This window comes from Pelodiscus sinensis, chromosome 1 (assembly GCF_049634645.1).
Source record: "Pelodiscus sinensis isolate JC-2024 chromosome 1, ASM4963464v1, whole genome shotgun sequence".
Lineage (NCBI taxonomy): Eukaryota > Metazoa > Chordata > Testudines > Trionychidae > Pelodiscus > Pelodiscus sinensis.
Window position 1 is genome coordinate 71552044 of NC_134711.1, and position 25141 is coordinate 71577184.

Sequence of the window (25141 nt, forward strand, 5' to 3'; positions counted from 1 at the left end):
GCAACAGAGATCAGATGACATTATTTTTATAAAAATTAAGCAATAAGTCATTATGCATGAATACATATTGGTACCATTGCTCTGTTGGAACAAGTAATGTGAAGATTCATCTTCTGTCTTTCTGAACTCTTTTTTTTTTCATTTTAGTTGACTCCAGGGCTAAACTTTGGAGACTAATTCCCTGTTGCAGCTCACTAGGGAGAGACAACTTCACAAAGAAACACACTCTTCAGAAAGTACATATGTGAAACACTGTAACAGCAGAATTAGTATAAGGCAATCAACATCCCTTGTTAACATACTCCAGTGTAACTAGACATTGAAAGCTGTGCTAGTGTGCTACAATGACTGATACACCACTTTTCATTTTTACTTTCTAAACCAAATGAATTGAAATTAGGGTTCCATGTGCATTAATATTATTATAGAATAGGTGGATGACTTCTGGAATTGTCGCTGCAAGCTGAACGCACACTTTGAAATGAATCACTCCCTTCCTATTGTACAGAAAATATGGGTAATGTCAGTGTATAAACTACAGGGCTGCATCTAGAGTGGCAAGTTTTTCCGCAAAAGCAGATGCTTTTGTGGAAAAACTTGCCAGCTGTCTACAGTGGCCACTTGAATTTGCGCAAAAACACTGACGATCTAATGTATGATCGTCAGTGTTCTTGCGCAAATACAATGACTCTCCCGTTCAGGAAAAAGCCCTCTTGCGCAAATACTTTTGCACAACAGGGCCAGTGTGGACAACTGAGAACCGTTTTGCACAAAAAGCCCCGATGGCGAAAATGGTGATCGGGGCTTTCTTGCACAAAACTGCGTCTAGATTGGCACGGACGCTTTTCCGCAAAAAGTGCTTTTGTGCAAAAGCGTCCATGCCAATCTAGACGCTCTTTCCGCAAATGCTTTTAACGGAAACATTTTTCCATTAAAAGCATTTGCGGAAAATCATGCCAGTCTAGACGCAGCCCAGCTGTGAAGCTTGCTTGATTCTGATAGATTTTGGAAGTGAGGGTTACAATTTATTTCAAACTCATTTATGAGTTGTGGAACAAACAAAACCTGGGATATTGTAGCACAGTTTCATTGTTAAGCACAAGGTGATATACGCATTAATATGACCTCCACAGACTTTGCTATTATGATACAAAACTGGCAGCATGGCAAAAAATCATGATGGGGCAGGGATGCACAACAATTTCTTCACAACTATTATTCTTGTGAATAATATGATGATTTTTTCCACACCAGAGATGTCCTCTCTCTGGGGCACCTGGCACTGGCCACTGTTGGCAGACAGGATACTGGGCTAGATAGACCTTTGGTCAGACCCAGTATGGCCATTCTTATGAGTCAGGGATGTTTCAGAATAGCACTTTAATTCAAAATTTGGCGTTGGATGAAATAAGCTATTTTGAAATAGCATCAAATAAGATATGCAATTTGTATAGTTCAAATTGCGTATCTTATTTCAAGTTACAGTGCAGCGTAGATGCACCCTGGGGCTATGTCTAGACTGCAGGCTTCTTTCGAAAGAGGCTCTTTCGAAAGCATCTTTCGAAAGAGCCTCTTTCGAAAGATCGCGTCTAGACTGCAGGTGGATCTTTCGAAAGAGAAATCCACTTTTTCGAAAGAGAGCACCCAGCGAGTCTGGATGCTCTCTTTCGAAGACGGCCTCTTTACATTGAAGAACGCCTTCTTTCGAAAGAGGAGCTTTCAAAAGAAGGCGTTCTTCCTCGTGAAATGAGGTTTACCGCCATCGAAAGAAAAGCCGCGTTCTTTCAAAATAATTTCGAAAGAACGCGGCTTGAGTCTGGACGCAGGGGAAGCTTTTTCGGGAAAAGGCTACTTTTCCCGAAAAAAACCCTGAGTCTGGACACGGCCTGGGAGTGGAAGTGTCCCAGAAGGCTTTCTGGTCAGATGCCTGGGACTAGGCTTCTTCTTACCCCCTCTTGTGTCTGCTGGAGGGTGGGGGGGGACCCAGGCTCACCCATTTCTTTGGGTCCCGGCCTAGGGACTCAAAGTAGCAGTTCCCTGGGTATCAATGGAGTCTGTTGCTTGCTCGTTCTCTGGGCCACTTCCCTGGGAAGCTGCTCTGTCTAGTCCTTTCCCTTGGGCTTTGTGGTTATGTTCTCCCTGGACCCTGTTCAGTATTCTGCAAGGTGTTGCTGTCAGTTACCCTCAAGTCTTCAGTGGCTGGACCTGAATACTGACTAGGTCTAAAGTCCAGCTCCCTCTTGAAGCTGTCCAAAGTGCTGCTGTTCTCCCAGTCAACCCTTAAGTCTACCTGGGTCGACCTCCAGCAAGGAACTGCCAACCCCTGGCCCAGCAGCTTCTTTTGTATTGGCTTGCTGGGCCCTAAATGGCTGCCAGAGAAGCGGCCACTCCAAGCTACTTGGAGGACCTCTTTTCTGCTCTTCTCCCTAGGGCAAGGCGCAGGAAGGCTTCCAGTGCCAGCAGGGCATCAGGCCTAGTTCACCCCATCACAAGGTCCCAATCAGCTATCTACTATGTGCAGGCCTGGCCAAAGGGTTTGCGGGGTCCAAGGCAGGACTCTGGGAGAGAGACCTCATGCCTGGTCGGTGGATGGTGAATACTCAGCAGTACAGGTCCCCGAAAGCATGGCGCCCAAGGCATTTGCCTTGCTCGCCTTGCCCAAGAGCCAGGCCTGTATATGTGCACATGGGCATCTGTGCCAGCGCTGGAGCTCATTGATTGCTGAGACTGTATACAAGCCGATGTGCATGACTGAAAGCTTGACATATAAATAATGTCTCTTCTTTTGTTTTGACATTATATGGTAGAGGAAGATAATGAAAGAGTCAGGAGTCTGGAAGGATACATGTTTCCCTAAGGATTTATCAAAAAGAGCTTCCATAGTAAAGGTGAAAAGTTTGAATCAGAAGAAACAAAGAGAATGCCCATTTGAGAAATGCTGATCCATATACGTACGTGTGTGTGTGTGTGTGTGTGTGTGTGTGTGAGACATTTTTAAAAAATCCTTCCCAACCCCCACACCCACTCTGATGATGAAACTGTATGCCATTTACATGGTTTTGATTTATGTTTGTAGACCGACAACAATTATTTTAACTCTTTGGATTTGTTGCCTGGTTTGCTCATGATTTTTTTTTCATCTTTTAAAGAATGAAGAGCATTCCATTTGTTTTGGAGTATTCCTTCCCTTCTGGCCATTCAGTTTCTGGATGACAATGTATCCCCTTTGGTTTGTATTATCATATAAAGGATCACAGAGTAACACTTTAAAGAAACAATTTCCACTTCTTGATGACTTAGTAGCATTATTCCTGGGTAATTGTTTTGCCTCACTATTTATTAGCCCCCAATTCAGGAAAACTTTTCAGTATGTACTTAAATCCATCCCGGTTTAGGATAGCATTTAAGTACATCTTTAATTTAAAACACGTGTTTGGGATTTCACAACATGTTTTCTGAATAAGTATTCTATCCTGAATTGGTTCTTATGATATTTACATATAGCGAACTGCTGAAGAGACTGAAGTTATACCTTCTTATCCAGAGAGTCTGAATCTCTAGCAAATGACTGATTGTGCCAGGTAAAAGAAGATTAAATCAGCTCTGATTAACTTTATTTGTAAATGCTTGTGTATTTTAAAGTACATCTGTATTTTAAAAATGCCAAAAATATACAAAGTCTCTCATGCAACACAAAAATATCTGTATTTCAGAGAAGACAAATTTTGCAATTTCCAATTAAGTGGAGTCAAAATATTATCTGCTTTCATTTGTTTTTCCCTTGACTTCTCATCTTACAATGAATGGTGGTTTTGTGAAATGACTTAAATTGGTGGCTTCACATTTTATCATTATTTCAAATTGTATTGCCTTTTTATCTGCCAAGAGCATTATTTACATATGACTGGCATAGCACAACTAAAAGTGCATATCTTTGTATCTTTGTGAGCGTGGATAAATATCATAAGTGTTAATAGGGATGTTAAGAAGTGGGTATGTCACTAACTATGTAGTCAATAGAATTTTTATCGACTACATGATTAGTCGATAAGGGAAGGTGCTCAGTCCTGGCTTGTGCTGGGTCCAGGAGCTACCCCCACTGTGGCTCTGCAGTTTAAATGTAGTAAAAGCCACCACAGGCAGAAGCTACTTCACGGCAGCCTCCCCTGCTCCCGCAAACCTACCCTGCACCGCTTCTGTTAGAGATTGTAGCACGGGGAAGGCAGGCGGCACTGCGGAGATGGTACTCAAGGGGAGGACTGGCTTTTAAGCCGGCTTCTCCCAGCACCGGCTCCTGCTCACCCATCCTTGCTGCCTCTGATACCAAGGCAACAAGAGGGGGGAAATGTGAGTAGTTGACTCAACTACCTGATAAGCCTTATCAGTCAACTATTCAACTACTCATTTACTAACCGTTAAAGAGAGGTGAATTAATGTACATATTTTTGTGATGGCTAATTAAAAGAACACATCTGCACAAAGTCAAGGACTTTATTATCTGTCATATTTCTTATTTCCTCTGCTAATTTCATTGGTGGAATGTCCAGCCCAGTAGCATATGTAAGCTGAGAAGAGAATATATACAGTATATTCAAACAACTCATTTTCTTGATATTTCGTTAAAGACCTGATCCTGCACTCTTTACTCAGGAAAAAACCCACTAACTTCACTGTGAATGAGGCATGTAGGATTGGGCACAGGGCTGTGTCTTATAAAAGATATTGTCAAAAGGGAAAGAATATAAAGTAAACATCCCTTGTGTTTCCTAAGATTTAATACACCAATTCTGTAATTTGCTGCATGTGATGGACTCCTGAACCTGCTCAGTGTCCCACATCAGGGATCAACAAGTTTCATGATCCAGACCAGTTTGACAAATGAGGAATGGAATATGTTATTGGTAGCCTAAATTCTGTTCAGATTCAGGCATAAATTCAAATAAGCTAAAGTTATGTCTGGGTATTATTATTTTACTATAAGATTTACCTGACGTTGTCCAGGTCCAGGGTTAGCCCAGGGTGGGTAAGTGGGGGCCATGCATGCCGCCCATAGGCTTCTCCCTGGGGCCAGACTGGGCAAGAAGCGGGACAGTACAGGCCACCCACTAGCTTCTCCCCAGGACAGCACAATGCAGGGGAGGGTCACGCACACCAACTACCAGCATCAATCTAGGGCTGCAGTCTGCTTGCTGGGCTGGCTCAGAGCAGCAGGGGCCATGCAACATGGTAGGCAGCTGCTCTGCAAGCCCATCTCAGAATGATGGGTGCTGTGTGACATAGTCATTGGCTCCTCTCCAGGGTCAGGTGGGAGCAGCAAGGGCCACTGCTCCACAGGCTGTGTGCTTGCTGCTCCCCTGTGGTCATTTGTGAGTATAACTGTCTCTGCTATCACAGGCTTCCCTTTCCATTTGATGTGGAACAATCACATTCCAAGCACATCCCATTGTCCTGGCACAACCAAACCCTGACCTTGCTTTAAGTTATAATAAGAAGATGATGCTTACCAAATTTGGTGGTCCTAGCTCTTACTGGTTAGAAGGCATTCTTCAACAAACTGACTTGTGAATGGACGGAGAGACAGATGCACATTTTAAAAATATATAGTAAGATTGCTACAGTGCCTTCAATGTGCTATGTGTTTACAGTAAGTGTTTGCTGTGAGTGCTGAATGTCTTGTTTTGACAATTGTATGCCTAAGATACTCAACAAACATTTCCTTAACATGAACAAAGTCATTGCAGAACAATGTGGCATGACTAGTCTTGTGTTCAAAAATGATATTTGACTGGAGATTTCAAAAATCCCTTTCCAAGTCACAAGTGACTTACACTGAATTCCACCATTTTTCAGAAAAACCCTCTGTGTTTGTGAAATGTTAAATATAGACATGCTCATATTTAAGGCCAGATTTGCGCCTGGATGCCAGTCTGATGCACAAGGACAAAGTGGATACTTCTTTCTGGTCATTTTATAGTGGCCAGGCACATTTACAATCCCTGAGGTATTAGGGATTGCTCTCCCCTAGTGACCTCAGGGCAGAAGACACCTCAGCAAGGACAGGAAAGAGAAAGAAGGAAGCATGGCCATGATCCAGTAAAACTGGAAGACTACACATGGTAATTCAGATTCTTCAGGCAGAGACATTGGTCCCTCTCAGAGCTCCCTTGAGGAAGTGGATCTCTCTATACCTACCCACAATTCAGGGCCACGCCTAACATGTGCAGCTGAGTTCCTTGTGTACATTTAACTTTTAAAAATATTAATTTTATTTTGACATTTCTTATAAAAATCCAAGCTCCCACATTAAAGGTATAAATATAGTAGCTATAATACTCTATGAAGCATTACTAAACTACATGCATAATTAAATAAATTTATCATCAATGCTGCATGAACACTTCAGTTGCATAAATCTGTAGAAAGCACACTCATTCATAATCCAAAATGCACTAACCCAAGCAGCTTACCCTAAATCCATCTCTTCAGAAAAACAACCAGTAAAAAAAATTCAAACACAGTGACATAAAACAAATTACTTCAGTCTGTGACTGCATGTCATTCTGTTCCAATACTACAGAATCAAATACAGACCAAACCCTCTGATGTTTTTATCTTAATGGAATGAGTGATTTTTATTTTTAATGTATCATTATTTTGTGTCATCATCATAAAGGAATATCCAACTACAACTGTGTGGCACTTAAAAAGTATTTTCATTGCTATCAGATGTTATGATGGCAGAAGCTATAAAATCTCTGAGATGGAGAATATATTTGATAGATATTAAGTGATATTCATGCCTATGCAGAAGCACAGCACAACCACTCCAAACCTACTTTGAGAGTTTAAGTACGATTTAAGCGATGCTTGTCCTTATGCTGGTTCCGTAGTCGGATCAAGCCTCCTACCTTATGAATTAGACTTTGTAATAAGAACATTGTATATTTTCAGAACAAATATGAATTATATTAATAGAATTACAGCCCAGAATAAGGCAATTTTGCCAATTTCCATAAAAATTATATATATATATAATATCTTACCACACAAAGATGGGGGGAAGCTACTTAAGAAGGCTATCAAAAGAGGAGAATGAAAAAAAAAAATATAGAGAAGGATATGCAGAGATCTACAAATGAATAGTGTTCTATCTGGCTGGAATGGAGGTTGATATTATAGCTATCAGCACACCATTGCCACATCTGCAAAAGCGATGAGAGTCCTGTGGCACCTTATAGACTAACAGATTTATTGGAGCATAAGCTTTCGTGGGCAAAGACCCACTTCGTCAATTGTGGGTCTTTGCCCACGAAATCTTATGTTCCAATAAATCTGTTAGTCTATAAGGTGTCACAGGACTCCTCATCGCTTTTGCAGATTCAGATTAACACAGCTAGCCCTCTGATACTTGACACCATTGCCACATCTGTTGATATTAGATGCTCTAATGCTAATTTCAGATCTTTTCTTATTCCTCTTTATCTCTTCTAAAGAGAGTTCTGTATGGGACAACTTTTCTAATGTGTTTTAGTACATCCATTCCATTTGGAAGTTATTTGTTTGAATTAATAGAGAATACATGGAGTTTAGTTATTCAAGATAGCTGAACAGCAAAAGGTCTTTCCAGTTTCCTAGCACAGATTTGAGAGCAGTAGAAATTAGGTTGTCAATAAGTTTGGGTTATTTTAAGGTTATGTTCACATATATTACTGCCTGAATGATTTTAAATTAAACCCATCTCAGACTGTTCCCCATTGACCTATTGCACAGCCAGCAGTTATGACCCTGGGTAAAGATGCATAAACAACTGTAGTATCAGCTCTTCATGTGCAAAGAATTCAGCAGTCCTCCTTAAAGCACTTAAGGAAGTGTGAATCTCAAGGATGTGAATACTAATTATATGAAAATAAAAAAGTAATCAGGATGTGGGGTGGAAGGATAGATGAGGGCATAGACTAGTGGGACCCTCTCCCTGGAAATATATTTTCCATGTCAATCTAGTTGTTAACTAAGAGTCAGTTTAAAACAACGTAAAGATCTAATTGACTAGAAATCAAGATGACTGCTCCTGAAATGTGATCTTTCATAACTTGCCATTTACTTGATCTTATGCAAAATTCACAACATAAAATACCAGAGAACATGTCTATACACTGTTGAGAGTAAACAGCGGCCACAGCAGACTAAGTTCAGCTTCAGTGATGAGTAAAATTTCAAATCAGTTAAGCTTGATGAAAAATGGTATTTCAAAATGTTTAGTGAACTTTAAAGATTTAGATTAAGTGAAAAGTGAAAAATCAATCTTCTATTATTGACATACTGTGATGTCTACCTATAAGTGAGGAACTCAATGTGTTGACTTATAAGTTTGGTACACGAGAAACACAAGAATTGAAATTTCTGACAATTAAATGGCTCTGACAAGAAATCTTTGAGAGAGAGAGTGTAATAAAATGTCCACAAATTTTAGTTTAAAATTAAGGTTGCTTAAGCACATTTTTTCTCAATGCAATCAGTAAACATTAACTTCCAGAGCAATGTCGTTTTACATTTCTTGAAACTTTTCCTGGGATGAGAAAATTCTTTCCTGCCCACCTCCATGACCAATGAAGATGATAACATAAGTGCTATTGATGGGGGATGTAAGGTTGGTGCATTGGGAATAGGAGAGGTATTTGGTCTAAGGATATTAAGAGGCAGTTAATTGCCTAATCATATAGTCGATAGAATTTTATTGATTATACAATTAGTCAATAAGGAAAGGCGCTCAGACCCGCTTGTGCCAGGTCCAGGAGCTACCCCCCGCTGTCCCTCTACAGTTTAAATGTAGTAGGAGCCTGGCAGGCAGGCAGCCCGACTTCTACTACATTTAAACAGCAGAGGCGCAGCAGGGGTAGGTTCTGGACCCGTTGCAAGCCGGGACTGAGCCGGGCTGCCTGCCCAGCAGGAGTAGCCCCTGTCTGTGGTGGCCTGGGCTGGCTGCGGGAAGAGGCTGCTCTAGCAGCAGCCCCTGTCCACCGGGGTCCCAGTCCAGGCCTCTGTGTACAGGTGCTGCTGCTGGAGCAGCCTCTGTCCATGCGAAGCTTGGACCCAGTGTGGGCAGAAGCTGCTTTGTGACAGCCTCCCCTGTCCTGCCCCCCATGATGCTGTGACTGATGGGGGTGGGGCAGGCAGCGATGGTGCTGCCTGGTGGGGAACCAGCTTTAAGCCGACTCCCTCCAGCACTGGCTCCTGCTCCCCCGCACCACTGCTGCCTCTGATACAGAGGCGGGCGGAGGGGGAGAATTCGAGTGGTTGACTCAACCACCCAATAAGCCTAGGCTTATTAGGTAGTTGACTACTCGCTTATATCCTTAATTTGGTCTGAGGGACATATGGCTGGGGGAGCATAGGGTTGTCGAGTAACTGACAGGGGAAGCATAGTGAGGAGGGTGATATGAGGATGCTGAGATGCCTGGGTCTCGGAATACCCCACCTCTCAAGTAGGATTTCTTTATGTTGAGAAGTCCTTGCATATGTTCTGTCTAAGGATATAAAATCCAGTTTAATCAGTCAACCAGTTAAACATTATGTTTAACCAGTGGAACACTTAAATGGGGGCAGTTAGGGGTCTGCTCCAATTTGACTGGGCTAGATCAGCCCCCTGCCCACAACGTGGCATGGCAGATCAGCCAGGCTGGAGAGGCCCTCTGCCATGGAGCACTCCCGCCCATAGCATGGCAGGCTGCTCTGGCCAGGCCGAGCCCACCATGGGTGGGGGCTTTTCTGGCCAGGCCAGGCCTGCCACAGGCAGGGGCTGCTTAGGCCGGGCCCACCGCCCTGCGGGTGGGCTGAAGCAGTCCCCTGCCCAAGTTGTGAGCGAGAGTTGCTCCAGCCCATCCGGGCCACCAGTTATCCATAGCCAGTAAGCATCACCCAGTTAAACCATTAACCATTCACATCCCTAGTTCTGTGAGGATTCTCTTTCACGGAGACTCTGGCCTATAAAAGATGGGCCCAGACTCTTAGGCTAGCCATAGTTTGATAGTGGCAGAGAGGCAACAGTCCCATTGGAGGCCATCCTTGATTTGGGGAGACTGAAAATCCTTCTTCATGTCCCCCACAAAGAAGGAAGATAGGAGAGTTCACTCTGGTCCTCCCCCATCAGCAGACATTTGGAAAAAAGAGGTGAATGCCACCTAGAGGTACATGGGGTTCCAAGGGCATGGAGCTGAGGAATGTAGGCATTTTAGAGACAAGCTTAAGGATCTTTAAGCAAAGCTTTTCTGATGAGTTGACTGAAGGTCTGGTAGCAGCATGGGGAGGGAACATTGGGTTAATCTGTACTATAGCAGGCGGTATGGTGCAGCAGGAAAAGTACTAAGAAGGCAGCAGGTCTCTGGTAGAAGACATCATGGGAAACAGTGTTCTCATGGGAAGGCTTGAGTTTGAGATGATCATGAGGGGGAGTTGGGGAATAGTGAGAGAGTGGAGGCAGGTGGAGAGTGGGCTCTGCAAGCAGGAGATGTTAGGTCATAGAGTAGGAGGGCTATAGCAGTGAGGCACTGCAGAGTGAGTCTGCTCCTCAACCCCTCAGTAGCACATTACTATGATCCAGATTAAGCAAAGACTGCAGAATGATCAAACTTTAAAAGATAAAAGTGTTACGGTTGCCCTAGCCCCCTTCACGGTTATCTCCAAATGGTGCTTCTCCTATGTTCTCTGTGTTTCCCAACCTCCAAGCTCTGGCTCTGTGTAAGTCACTATAGAACAGTGGTGGTCAATCTGCAACCTGTGCACTGCATGCAGCCCATTGGGGTTCTATGGGTGGCCCACGAGACTTTTTGTTTACCACTGCCCATATGCAGGGTTTCCAGATTCTGCTGGTTTCCATCTGTGTAGTTATTTTTCCTAACAGTATTACTAAAATTACATGTATGTAAAAAAAAGGGCTTGTGAAATGAGGTGCATGCTGATTGCACACAACTTTGGCTGTGAGATCCATGCGCTATCCCTGCATCCAATCAAAGCACTGCTAGGATTCAGTCAATGCACCCTAAGTATGCAAACCGAGTTAGCAAGACTACCCTATCCTAGGAGATTGTCTTGGTTATGACAATCATGCAGCCCGCTGAGATGGAGGGTAACTCATGCATCCCACTCACTAGCCTAGATTGCCCATTGTTGTTATAGAATCCAAGAATCATAGGGTTAGAAACAACTGCAAAAAGCTAGTCTATCCCCCTGTCAAGCGTCAGGATTTGCTGTATCTAAACCATCCAAGACAGATAGCTATCCACCCTCTTTTTTAAAAAAAAATCAGTATAGGAGCTTCGAAGACTTACCTAAGCAGTTTCTTCCATTGTCCTACTATTCTGCAATTTAGGATGTTATTATTGAATCTAAATCTGTGATGTTGTAGTTGAATTCCATTGCTTCGTGTCTTGACCTCTGTGGCAAAATAGGGCATTTCCTCCCTCCCCCATCTTTTTTATGACAGCCTTTCAGGTGTCTGAAAATGGCTATCCTGTTCCCCTCCCCTTTAATTTCCACTTTTCCAAATGAAACATACTCAGTCTCTTCAATCTTTACTTGTGTCTTGCTTTCCATCCCTTTGATCACCTTTGCTGGTGGCTTCTTGAGGTTTTCTAGTTTATTTACATCTTTTCTTTACAGTGGTGACCAAAATTGTTGTCCAACCAGCACTGAGTAGAATGGTATTATCACCTCCCATGATTTGTATACTTTGCCTTTGGAAATGAAGTCCAAAGCTGATTTGTGGGGATTTTTTGTTGGGGGGGGGGGGGGTTGCAATAGCATCACACTGTTCACTCATTCTGAGACTGAGATCCACCACAACTCCTAGACCCTTCTCAGCCAGGCTGCTTCCAAGCCAATTATATCCCACATTTGTGCATTTGTTTTTTCTTCTCTACGTTTAGCACCTTAATTTGTCTTTGTTGAATTTCAATTTGTTGTCTATAATCCAGTTCTCCAATTTAATCAAGATACCTTTGCATTTTAGTTCTATCCTCCAATGTGTTTGCCACCTCCCTTAGCTTTATGTCATCCTCAAATTTGATCAGTATGGTCTCTATGCTTATATTCACGTCATTAATAAAAATGTTAAACAATGCGGGACGCAGAACAGATCCCCATGGTACCCCATTTGAAACCTTTTCCTAATCTGACATCATTCCATTAATAATTACTCTCTGTTTGCACTTGTTTTTAACAAACTGTGTATCCACTTAATAGTAGTTCTACTGAGTCATCCTTTCTCCAGCTTATAAGAATGCCATGTAGGGCTGTGTCAAAAACCTTGCAAATTCCAAGGTTTATTATATCCAGCACATTCCACCATCCACTATGTATTACAGGCTTTTTCCTCTCCTAAATCTCTTGAACACTTATAACCCCCTTGCTCTCCTTCCCTGCCCCCCACCCTCCCAAAAAAAATCAGCCTCACTGCAGTGGTTCTCAGCCTTTCCAAACTATTGTATGCCTTTCAGGAGTCAGATCTGTCTTATGTATCCCCAAATTTCATGGCATTTAAAAATACTTATTTACAAAATCAGACATAAAAATACAAGTGTCACAACACACTATTTCTGAAAAAACTGCTTATGTTCTCATTTTATCATATAATTATGAACTAAATCAACTGGTATATAAATATAGTACTGTACATACATTTCAGTGTACAGTATATAGAGCAGCATAAACAAGTTATTTTCTGCATCAAATTTTAACTGACTTTGCTAGTGCTTTTTATGCATCCTATTGTAAAACTAAGCAAATATCTAGATGAGTTGAGATACTCCCAGAAGACCTCTGAATATCCCCAAGGTTGAGAACCACTGCTCTATAAAACCCTCACTGCTGCACCTGCCCTAGTAGCTGCATCACATCGCATTCCCACCACAGGACATATATTGCCTTTCTCCAAGTACCATACAATGCTCAGACTAAAGGGAGATATTTGTGAAATGAAATTGTGATTAAAATTTCTGATATACTGGAAACATGCTTTATGTATTAGACTCCTGCAGAGACAGACGGTTATGCAGGTAGAGAGCAACATGCTGACAGGAATTAAGTAAGTTAATTCTTGTCCTTTAGATAGAAGTAATCATCTTGAATTATATCAGCTTCCAATCATTCACAGAAAAATGAAAATCACATTTAAGTGTTATTTTATTCTAACCTGTATATATCTCATTTACCTGTGATGGGGTTTGGAAAAAAAAATTGTGCATAAGTTATTTTTTGTGTGTATGATGACAATATTCCAAGATAGTAATTAAGATTTTACATCTGTACATTTTGCCCACAGGGCTAGATTTCACCATTCTGACACTGCCCAGAAGAGGAGGCAGTGCAGAGGCACAGTACACTGTCCCCAAGGAACCCATGGAATAATTTCCTCCCCAAAATCACTTGAAATGCTATATCCCTTCCAGGAATGCCCTTTACTCACCTTGTTGCACTGATTTCTCCATGGGAGAGCATGGAGCTGATGCAACTCTATGGTATATTCCAGAGTGGATTACCAGTCTCAAGACTGGCAGACTCAGGAGGAACCCCGTTCTTTCTCTTTTGATTAAAAATAAAGACAGTGTTTCTTCCTTGATTTAAGCAACCTTGCTGCCCCAGAGATTCCCTTCTTTCCTGGCTGGGGAGGGAAGGATTCAGGTGACAACATGTGGAGGCACTGGGCTTGAGTGAGATAGTTCTAGAACTCTCAGCAGTAGCAGCCCATGCAAGGCAACTGTGTCCACATAGAAAAAGTGGTCTTCACTGGGACATGAATATTTCATATATATTTCTTTGCCTTGTTGCATGAAATCACCTTGTGAGATGAATTCTGCATCTCAATGACATTAACTGTGAGTCCTGTTAGGAGTCACTAGAATTGATGAATGACCTCACTTAATTTTCATTTTCTTCAGCCACAGGAAGACATTTTGGCCCTTAACTTTCACCTCTACAAAAGTGGTAGGCACAAGTCCCCAGCCCATATCAAGTGGAATCTTAATAATGATTAATGCAGAGAACGAAAATTAATGAAGAGAATGAGATTTTAAAAACCCAATAGTTTTAACAATATACAGGAATTCAATGGGATCATAATATTGAAATACTAATAATTCTCTTTGAACAGCCATGCATGCTAGTGGATCACCATCTGTTCAATCCTTTACCAAGAAATAGACTTGTCCTGCTTAATGCAAACAATATTGGGATGAAACTGTACATTACACAGTAGATTTCTAAGAACTTTGTAGAAACATGTATTCTCCTTAATTTACTGCATGACAGTAATTTATTTCAGGAATAACTTCATTTTGTTCTGTCTTTTGTCTGAGTATCTTTTTCAAAAATCCACCTAACTCACAGTAAAGTTGTGATCGGCACCACAAAAACTGCTATGCTCTCAAATTGCTTCCAGCAAAATAATGTTAGTGTCCTCTAAATTAAAATCTCATACTGAGTTTATCAGGTTTCTTTTTCATTGAATGTACAGCAGGAAGCTCCCCATCTTAATCTTCTAAATAGAGTATTTTTAAAACCAAGGCACTGGCCTAAATCATTCTCTACAAAGTTAAGGATTTACAAATTGCTTGGGGGCTCAGACACACAAGATACGGATTAGAAAGAAAAATGTTCTAACACTTAGGGAGTTCTGTCCAGACAGCATGTTTGATCTCTCTTAAACTAGAACCCAGAAAGAAGAAAAAGCCATGCAAATAATTATAACTAAGCAAGTTATTTTCCCCTCTCTAATAACCAAATACCCCTAGGGTTACAAATGGACTTTCAATGGCATCAGTTTGGAAATCATTTCCTATTGTTGCCTGATCAGATTGGGTAGGAGGTCTAATTTTACTGCCTTGTGGCAGAAGTTTAATTTTAGCATAGCTTCAAGCTTTCTGTACCCCCTCTTAATCTCTTTTGTAATGGTCTATACAAAAAGAAGGATAAAAAGGTGCTGCTGTCACAGTCTGGTGGGTGGAAAAGACTGATCAGTGTTGTCATCAATACCAGGAGCAACTAGCTGTCTGCAGGAATAGGTTCACAAGCTACTCTATCTGAAAGCAGTATTAATAGTAGCAAATATGGCAAATTTCAGTTCGCTCACATTTCCCTCACTCCCTCCCCCCCCCCCCCCCCCCGCGGCAAAAAAAATCAGATTTTTTTCACCCAGCTGAGTGTTTCTTCTGCTAGTGCAGGAGCCCTTTTCTTCGTGGTTCAGCTATGAAAAAGTGAAGCCACCACAAAGCTATTTATTAGAAACGTCTCTATATGCCAGCAACTCCACCGCTATACTTGAGAACCTAGTAGAGGGACATTCTCGGAAGCCACGCACGCTAGAGATGCTAGGACAGCAAAATGCTGTACTGGAGAGCAAGTTAGCAGAGACAAGGTAGCGAAGAACCGATGCTTAAGAGCAAAGCGAGATCCTAGAGCTACACAGAGTAACAGCCGAGAGATCTCGGTGTTACACTACACTAACCAGCAGCACCACCCTGGAGTTGCAATGTACTAAGCCCCTTCCTCCTGGTACTGGACCGATCCGTGCTTCTGCTGCCTCCTCAGGGTGCCAGCCCGACCCCAGCCCCCCAAGCCCTTCTCCCACTGGAAGAAAGTTTGGTCTCTTTGCTTCCCTCCCTGCCCTTCCACCTTACAGCCACCTGCAGTCTGAACTGCCAGGGGAGGCAGCGCCCCCCATTCCCGCTGCCCTGTTCTCCCGCAGCCGGCACCAAAGCAACTCCAGCGGCGGCTTCCACACCGAGCACCCGGGCCAGCGGCTCCCGAAGCTTTGGCGGCTCCCCGCGGGCTAGGGTGTGCGACAGGCAGGGGCTGCCCGGCGGCAGCCAGGAGCGGGCTGTGCCGGCCGGGGACGGGTCTCCAGGAGACACCAGCCTCTTCCCGGCAGCCTAGCGGCGGTCTCGCTCCGGGCGCCGGGCAGCCCTGCCCGAGCCGCTCCCCGCGGCGGCAGCTCGCTTACCTCTGTCCAATGTGAGCGGCTGCACCGCTGCGAGCGTCGCCATGTCTGCGGCTGCAGCCGGAGTGAGGCTCTGCTCCGGCGGCGTGCGGGGGAAGGAGGAGGAGGAGACAGGGAGGGCGCTGAGGCGGTGGGTGGCGCTGGGGCGGGGAGGGGGCTAGTGCGTGGCCAGGGATGCTGGAGGCTGCCCGGAGGCGCGGGGCGCTAGCCACATGTAGCTAGGCGGGGCGAGCTCCGCCCCGGCCCGAGGTGCGTGTGCAGCCGCTGGCTGGCTCCCCCCAGCGCCTTGCTGAGGGCGTCCAGATGTGCGCGGCAGCTTGGGCCGTGCTCCCTGCCCGCGGCTCTCCCCACCCTCCCGCCGGGGCAGGGGCGAGCCCATCGGGCCTCCCGCAGCCCTGGCCTTAGGGAACTCTGATTGCACAGCCCCGGGGGAAAACCCCGACTAGCTGGAGCTGTAGCAATGGCGCGGGAGTGGGAGCCAGGCTCAAGCCCCCGGGGAGGGAAGACACGCCGGATGGCGGCTGGCAGAGCTGGGGAGTGGGGGAGGAGGCAGACTTCAGATGCTACCCGAAATGTAGCCTCCCCTTCTGCCGTCCTGTGGCGCCAGCGGCGGGGTGGGCTCAGAGAGAGGGCAGGGCAAGGAGTGGCTGGGAGGAGAACTCTGCAGCTGGTTGCCCTGAGCGTGGGGGGAAGGGGAAAGGATGCTGCTGATAGACAGTGTAATGGGGTATGAATTGGAGGGCACCGTAGCCCTTGTGCCCCAGAGAAGGAGGGAGATTTCTCCAGCAGCAGGAAACAGCCCCTTCTAATTGGGTGTTCTTTAACTTGTGTGGCTCCAGCACTATCCTTATCTGTAAAATGGGGAACTAAGGCAAAAAGACTAAGTAGCATGCCGAAGCTTGCATGGAGGCGGTACACAATGACAGGAAGGAAGCCAGATTTCCTGAGTCCCAGTCCAGTGCTCTAGATACAAGCCTAGCCCTTACCCTGACTGTGCAGTCATGCAGTGGTTGATTTTCTCATTTTTACTTACTCCATGGAAGTTTGCCAGGTTAGATGTCAGTCCTGGACAATATAGTTTTGTAATCTTGGAAGGAAAATGGCTCAGCCATTCTTGGAAATGAAAAAAAAATCCAATACAAAATAAGTTCTGCAACTGGTTTTGTTTTAAATCAGCTTTCATGCCTCAGTGGCTTGAGGTAGAAGATGGCATTTGGCAGAGAAAGTGTCCCAAAGTCATAGATGTGGTTTTGGTCATCTGATGCTGACTGTGATTTGTGAAAGCTGGAAAGATTTGTAAACAGGCTCATGGATATTTTTATTGTGCTCTCTTAATAACTTCCTAGGCCAGAGGTTCTCAGACTTCATTGCACCACAATCCCTTTCTGACAATAAAAACTACTTCATGACTCCAAGACTCAGGGGTGGATGAAAGTTTTGTGGGGCCTAGGGCGCGGGACCTATTGAAGCGTGGGGTCTGGGGCAGCCACCCCGCTCACCCTGCCCTATATCTGCTGCTGCCAAGGCTATGTCTACACTGGTGGGTTCTTGCACAAGAATGGCCATTTTTCTGCAGAGCATCCACACTACCTGCCCGCTCTTGCACAAGAAGATTTACAGTAAAGCGTGGTAAGAGAGGGCTTCTTGCGCAAGAGCTACGCTCTTTTCTAACAGGTATAATCCCTGTGGGCACAGGGCAAGGGTTTCTTGTGCAAGAAAGCCCTATGGCTAAAATGGCCATCACAGCTTTCTTGTGCAAGAGAGTGTTCACACTGCCATAGACACTTGTGCAAAAGCACATGGAAGTGTGGACATGTTCTTGTGCAAGAGTTCTTGCACAAGAACCCTTGCGCAAGATGTTGTTGCGCAAGAACCCATCAGTATAGACATAGCCCAAGGTTATGTCTACACTGGCGGTTTCTTGCGCAAGAACATCTTGCGCAAGGGTTCTTGTGCCAGAAGTCTTGCGCAAGAACACGTCCACGCTGCCCTGTGCGAGCTGTGCTTTTGTGCAAGAGTGCCCATGGCCGTGTGGACTCTCTCTTCCGGAAGAAAGCTCTGATGGCTATTTTAGCCACAGGGTTTCTTGCACAAGAAATCCCTGCCGAGCATCCACACTGCCCTCTTGCGCAAGAGCTCCTGCGCAAGAGGGCTTATACCTGATAAAAAAGAGAGTCGTGCTTGCGCAAGACACCCTCTCTTACCATGCTGTACTGTAAATTTCCTTGCGCAAGAGCAGGTGGGCTGTGTGGATGCTCTGCAGATTCTTGCGCAAGCACAGCTGTTCTTGCGCAAGAAGCCACGAGTGTAGACATAGCCCAAGAGTGGGAGCCAATGCCTAAGCCTACCCAAATCCCCATCATCTGGGCCAGTGGGCCAAAGCCCAAGCCAGGGCTGGGTGCAAAACTGAAACAAAGGGCTTCAGCCCCAGGCTTGTGCTTTGGCTTTAGCCCCCAGCAGGTATAATGTCAGACCTGGCAACTCAATCAAAATAGGGTTGTCAGTCCACCCACTTTGGGGTCCAGACCCACAGTTTAAAAACTTGAACTACGTAAACCAAAGGGAGTCCAGCTATCTTCCTTCTGAGGAATAAAAGTGTATAGATAGAGAGCTAATGAACCGCTGCAGCCTGCCATCTGAAAGATGCAGTGGTAAAAAAAGGTTTGCATGAAATGAGACAAGGCCTGCTTCCTCACTGATTGCTCTGCTGTGCATTATGCGCATTTTGCTGTTGTTCAGTACATATTCATAGGGCCAGTCGGGGGGAAGAGGGAGAGGCAGGAAGGCCATTTGGTCTGGGCCTCAAGTTCAAAGGGGACCTCAAATTTAGACACTTGTAAAAAATTGTTAGCATTTGATAAGTATCAGATCAAAATGTGACAGTCTCTCAGCTTAAAGTTGCAAATTTAAGCAAATAAGAGATGTGAAAAGGCCAGAAAAGCATTTGCTAAATAAAAAAATCAAATTATGTTTCACTCTTTTTGGTGCCTTATTTTTTTCATGTGCGTCATAGCGCTTTCTTGCACAATTTGTCTAGGGACCTCAAAAGCTGGAAGTGGCCTGGGACTCTCCAAATCTCTGAGAGAGCCTGTATACTTAAACATGGTGGGATTTTTGTTTCTATATTTTCTCTTTAAAATATACAAGATAAACTGTACTAAAGAAATTGCATTACAAAAATGTTACAGACGCAAAGTGAAATTTTGGGAGTTCAAACAAAGAATTCAATTAAAATTTAAGTAATAAAGGAACATTTGAATATTTTTCCACACTTGAATATTTTACCACAAATTTTGTATGTTTTATAATCAGGTGAGTGTAAGAGAATACACTTAACTTAGAAAGATGAGTTAAAAAATAAAAACTCCTCGTGTGTAATAAATATAGTAGTCAAATCAGTTTGGCTGTGTTGACAAGAAAATGTTTTAATTGGCTAAAATGCTGAAATTTGAAAATCAGTTACTGCCAGGCAGTCAATTATCTTAACCTAAATTAACATAAAGATTTTTATTATGTAGATTTTATGTATTTGCATAGCAGCTGGATTGACATAAAATGAAACAGCTCCTTTTAAGCAGTCACATTAGTATATATGGGATTCATTGCCTTAAACTGAGAAGAATGTACACATTTGGAGCTATAACAGACTAATGTGACAACTCTCAAACTGTTATGACACTTTTAAAAAGCCTATTATGGGAAGTATGTTTAAATAATATTAAAATCACACTGCCAAGCTAATTAAGCAATCAAGTTGTTTTTTCCCTGTACGTTTTCAGAATTCTTCAGACTCTTTTTAAACTGACAAATTAAAAGCAGACATTTTAAAACAAAATACATATATAAAATTGTGTGGCCTGTTAATAAATGACTAATAGACATGTCACATGGATAAGTTACTAAGATCCAGCTCTAAAAAAAGAAAAAAAAAAGTAGTACTCAAGTTTAAGAGCAATCACATTCGGAAAGAGGTGCTTTCTACAGGCTAAATCGTAGGGCAACTTTGTGCCTCTTTTGAGTGCCCTTTTGTGACTACTATTAGATTAACAGGTCAGATGTTCCACGCCATGCAGGGTTAAACCTGATCAATACTTGAATGGAGACTTCCACAGATCTTGGCTTTTCCTTGGAACTTGTTGCTGAGGCACTATATGACATCTTCAGATTTTGATCCAGGGTTCTATTTCTCATCAAACTTCACTTTGGGTTGTTATAGTCTGCCTATCTAAATTCTTCCTGTAGTTTCAGTTGGCTATTGTACTCTTCATTTCATGTCACATTCTGTAATATTTACCATGTGTTCCATCCCAGGAATTTCAACCATGGAGAAATTGATTGCTTCACAATATAACACCAGTTTTAATCTCCTCATCTCCTTTTTATAAAGCAAAGAAAATGTTGTGTGTGCTTCCAGTCCTCTCAAAAACAACTTGATAATTCTAGAGACAGAATTCCACTTCCTCAGGAAATTTTGCAGCAAGGTCAGCTGTAGCATTGGTGTGTCTTCATTGGAGCCTGGTCATTCTAGCTTTCTGCATGGAACTCTTCGCTTCAGTGGAAACTCTATACGCATAGGGGTTTGCAAGATGATGTGTGGAGTTTGTAAAATGGATCCTTTGGGATTTAAAGCACATTATCGGCCTTTGCTTTAAATACTCTTGCTGACATTGGCTTAGGTCACAACACACCATAGTATTTCAATGAAAATATAGGATGCTAGGACTATTATGCAGGGCCTGCTAGTGCCTTTTTTCTTTATAACTCAGTCATAAACATTTGTTTTGGAATGAATTCTGGCATACAGTGAGAGTGGGAGAAAGGACCCTCTTTCTCTTTATTTAATCAGACCAGTTCCACATTGTTTCTGTAAAGTATTTGAAATTTGGTTTATGGTGCAGTTTGCTTATTGGGCAGAGAATTGCATCTTTCTTCCAGAGGGACTTTTGGGGGATTCTAAAATAAAAAAGATGCAAATTGGTGCTTTTGGTAATAATTATACATGTTACTAGCACGCGTGGAACATTCTGCACTGGGACGGTCATCCACTGTTAAATATTATTCCAATTAGATTGGGATCTTGAGACATAGTCCTCAACTGCTTCTAGTGCTGCATTAGTTATATCCTGGAGTCACTTTTAAGTTCCATTCGAACATATGACATAGTTTCAAAAAACTGCTTTTTAAAAAACTCCAGACAAGCTCAAATTTAACAAATGGTGTTTTAAAATGCTAAACTCCAATTGTCTACAGTGAAAATAGGACTGAGCTTTTGTGCTCTGGGAGCATCACTGTTGACTTCAATTAATGTGTGGGGGCAAATCATTAACGCATAATTTATAGTCAACGTTGGATAGGTTTTATAGCAGCTGACACTGATGCTTTTGAAAGTATTTAAGTTAAATTAGTTATTTTATGACTTTTGAGCTCAGTGAATACACTTTGCGCACACATGCTATACTGCCTACTTTTTAAATATTCAAACTATGATTGATGCGAGCTTTAAACCTACGTCTCCCAAGCATCAGCATAATGAGCAATCCACCCAGAATACCTAGGCATTCTATTAACTTTTTTTTTTTTGGCCTATAATAATGCTTTTCTAACAATCACAGCAATAAACAACTTGAGCCATTTATTTGACTGTTTATTGATTATTCTTGGCTGCCTTTGTTGTTTGCATCAATTTAGTTACACAAAGAAGTGACAAACTAGTTAATGAATGTAAAATCTTGTTATCAAAGAATGTTAAACTAGAAGAATATGTTATATACAAATCCTGCAAAAATGAATGGTGAAATAATATTGGTGAATACAGACCAGTCTGCAGTCAGGTATTTAGACTTACAGAAACCAAAAGAAATACAGTACACGTTTTTAAAGCAAGGGCTGGGGAAAGCCGATAGGTGCAGAGGATTATGTGATCTGAACAGAGACATCCCTTGGGGAAGGTTTTATTCATGGGAAATGCTGTGGTGTATGGATGGGGAACTGGTCTGATTAAACTGGTCTGTCCACTGGGACAGGAGTGGAAAGCTTTGTGCAGGCTGCCATCCTGGACCCAAGAAGAGCCAAGAGCAGAGTGCAGCAACATCTAAAACTTCGGGCACCACAAGCCCTTCAATGCCCAGAGACCTCATCTCCCCAAAACCTGTCCATAAACCCACTCTCCCCTCCCCCTTCTCCCTGCGATGGCACCCATCAGCCCCCTGCTGGCAAGCGCACTGGTGCAGGACTAATCGACTATCCAATAAACAAAAGCTTATCGGATAGTCGACAGGATTGTTGACTAGTCGCTTCCCCTCTCTTGCTGCATCTATAGAGGCAGCAAGGGTGGGGGAAAAAAGGGAGTACTTTAAAGTGGCTGCGCCGCATGGCGCCTCGGGTCAGCTGCTCCGTGCGGTGCTGCCGCTTTGAATGCTGTGGAGAGCCCAGCATCAGGCACCTCGCAGAGTCCCCAGCTGACCGCAGACTTCCACGCTTTTGCCTTTGAAGTGTAACAACAGCCCTAGGGCTACACTTCAAAGGCAGAGGCGTCCTATTGACTGATCAAATAGTTGATGCAAAAATGCATCAAATATTCAATTAGTTAATTACCTAATATTTAACAACCTTGGTGCAGGCTAGAAGATGCTGTCTCCCCCTCAGTCAGACATGCCCTCTTCTGGACCAGAGCAGAAAATTTTTTAATTTTAGCACACAGCTGGGTTGCTGCTGTATGCTAATTGGGTTGCATACAGGCTGCGGGTTGAAAAATGCTGTAGTAAATATAGTACAGGATCTGGTCCAATATATCTCAGTAATAGTAACAATAATGTAATTAAATTAATATCCTTATGAGGGGAAAATAGCAAAGAAAACTAGCATTTAAATTTATAAAGGGGGACTATACAAAAATGAGGAAGTCAGCTAAAGAAAAATTAAAAGTAATGGTCACAGGCATGAAATACCTGCAAGCTGCATAGAAACTATTTAAAAACACCATAGTAGAAGCTCAAACTAAGCGTATCCCAAATGGAAAAAAAATCAAAATAGTAAGAAGGACAAAAATGCTACCGTGACTAAACAATGATTAAAAGAGGTTGTTCAGACGCAAAAAAAGGAATCCTTTATAAATTAGAAGTCAAATCCTAGTGAGGAACATAGAAAGGAGCATAAACTCTGGCAAGTCAAGTGTAAAAGTATAATTAGGCATGCCAAAAGAATTTGAAGACAGAAAAGCTAACAGCAAAGTTTTTAAGAACATCAGAAGCCTGCCAAACAATCAGTGAGGCCTCTAGGGCTACATTGACACTGTAGCGTTATTTCGAGTATCCCAAAATAGCTATTCTGCGTCTTTTGAGCACACCTGTTATTTTGAAATATAGCAGGCTTGCTAGTCTGACATCCCCGCAAACCTCATTCCAAGAGGCGTAAGGGATGTTTCAGAATAGTGATTTATTTTGAAATAAGCACTGTGTAGACAGCACCAAATTTTGAAATAAGCTATTTAAAAATTGATTCGAAATAAGCTATGCAATTTTCATATTCTCAAATTGTGTAGCTTATTTTGAGCTACTGGTACAGTGCAGATGCACCCTAGGTGATTGAGGTGGTAAAGGAGCATTCAAGGAAGCCAAAGATATTGAATTCTTTCCATTAGTTTTCATTGTAGATGATGTGAGGAAAATTCCCACACTTGCACCATTTTTTTAACGTGACAAATCTGAGGAACTGTGCCAGACTGAGGTGTTAGTTGAGGAAGTTTTGGAACAAATTGATAAATTAAACAGTAGTAAAGTACCAGGACCAGATGGTATTCATCCAAGAGTTCTGAAGTAACTCAGATATGAAATTGCAGAACTACTAACTGTGATATGTAATGTCCTACTTAAATCAGCCTCTGGACCAGATGACTGAAAGATAGTTAACGTAATGCCAATTTTCCAAAAAGGATTCAGCGGCAATCCAGGCAACTACAAGCTGGTAAGTCTAACTTCACTACCAGGCAAAGTGGTCAAAACTATAATAAAGCATAGAATTATGCGACACATAGATGAATATGCTGGGGAAGAACCAATATGACTTTAGTAAAGGGAAATCATGCCTAATCTATCAATTAGAATTCTCTGAGGGTGTCAACAAACGTGGGTGAGAGTGATCTAGTAGATATTGTGCTCGTGGATTTTCAGAAAGCTTCTGACAAGGTCTCTCACCAATTGTTCTTAAGCAAAGTAAGCACTTAAGAAGTAAGAGGGAAGGCCCTTTCATGGATCAGTAACTGGTTAACAGATAGAAAACAAAGGCTAGGAATAAATGGTTAGTTTTCAGAATGGATCAGTAGTGGGACAAGTCCTATTCAACATATTTATAAGTGATCTGGAAAAAGAAGTTAATAAGGAAGTGGCAAGGTCTGCAACAAAGTTAAATCCAAAGAAGACAGTGAATGGTGATGAAGGGAATGTTACAAAACTGGGTGAGCGGGCAACAAAATGGCAGAAAAAATTCATTGTTGATAAGGGCAAAATAATGAACATTAAAAAAAATCTCAACTATACATACAAATAATGTATGTAAATTAAATGTTACCACTCAAGAAAGATTTTGGGATGATTATGCATGGTCTCTGAAAATATATGCTTAATGTGGAGAGGCAGTCAAAATAGCTAACTAAATGTTAGGAATCATTAAGAAAGTAATAGATAATAAGATAGTAAATAGAATGCCCCTACATAAATTCATTGTACACCAATATCTTCAGTACTGCATGCAGTTCTGGTCACCCCATCTCAACAAAGATATACCTACATCCTCAGGACATGACTGGTCCCGGACAAGGGAGTTTGCTGGACCAGGAGAGGTCTGAGAGAGGGGGTACCAGCCTCCACAATAGGCTCCTCTCCCCAACCACGTGGCCCCATTGCCCCCAGCCCTGTGGCTGTGGCAGCCCTGTGGGCTCCACGGCCTCTCAGACTCTAGCAACACTGGCCCTATGAGTTCCAGCAGCTGTGGCCCCACGAGCTCCAGCTCTTGCCAGCCACAGGAGTTCCAGCAGCTCTTCCAGCACTCACTGCCCCACCAACTTTCTAGCCCTACTGGCTGCAGACTCTGTGCCCCCCCCCCCCCCAGGCTCTGGTGGCCCCACCAGCTTCCCAGCCCCACTGACTGCAGGCTCTG

General features: G+C 43.0%; 1 protein-coding gene across 2 annotated transcripts in view; it reads right to left on the reverse strand.

Annotated features, from left to right (window-relative positions):
- The window catches only part of LIN7A (lin-7 cell polarity scaffold A), a 76767-nt gene extending 60018 nt beyond the window's left edge, over nt 1–16749 (reverse strand). The window contains exon 1 of one of the 2 annotated variants that reach the window (XM_075932489.1): nt 15992–16749. In XM_075932489.1, the coding sequence (XP_075788604.1) occupies nt 15992–16034 (43 nt within the window). In that variant the 5' untranslated portion in view covers nt 16035–16749. The remainder of the gene's footprint in view (nt 1–15991) is intronic. The other variant, XM_075932498.1, reaches the window with a different exon arrangement.
- Between the last annotated feature and the right edge of the window lie 8392 nt (nt 16750–25141).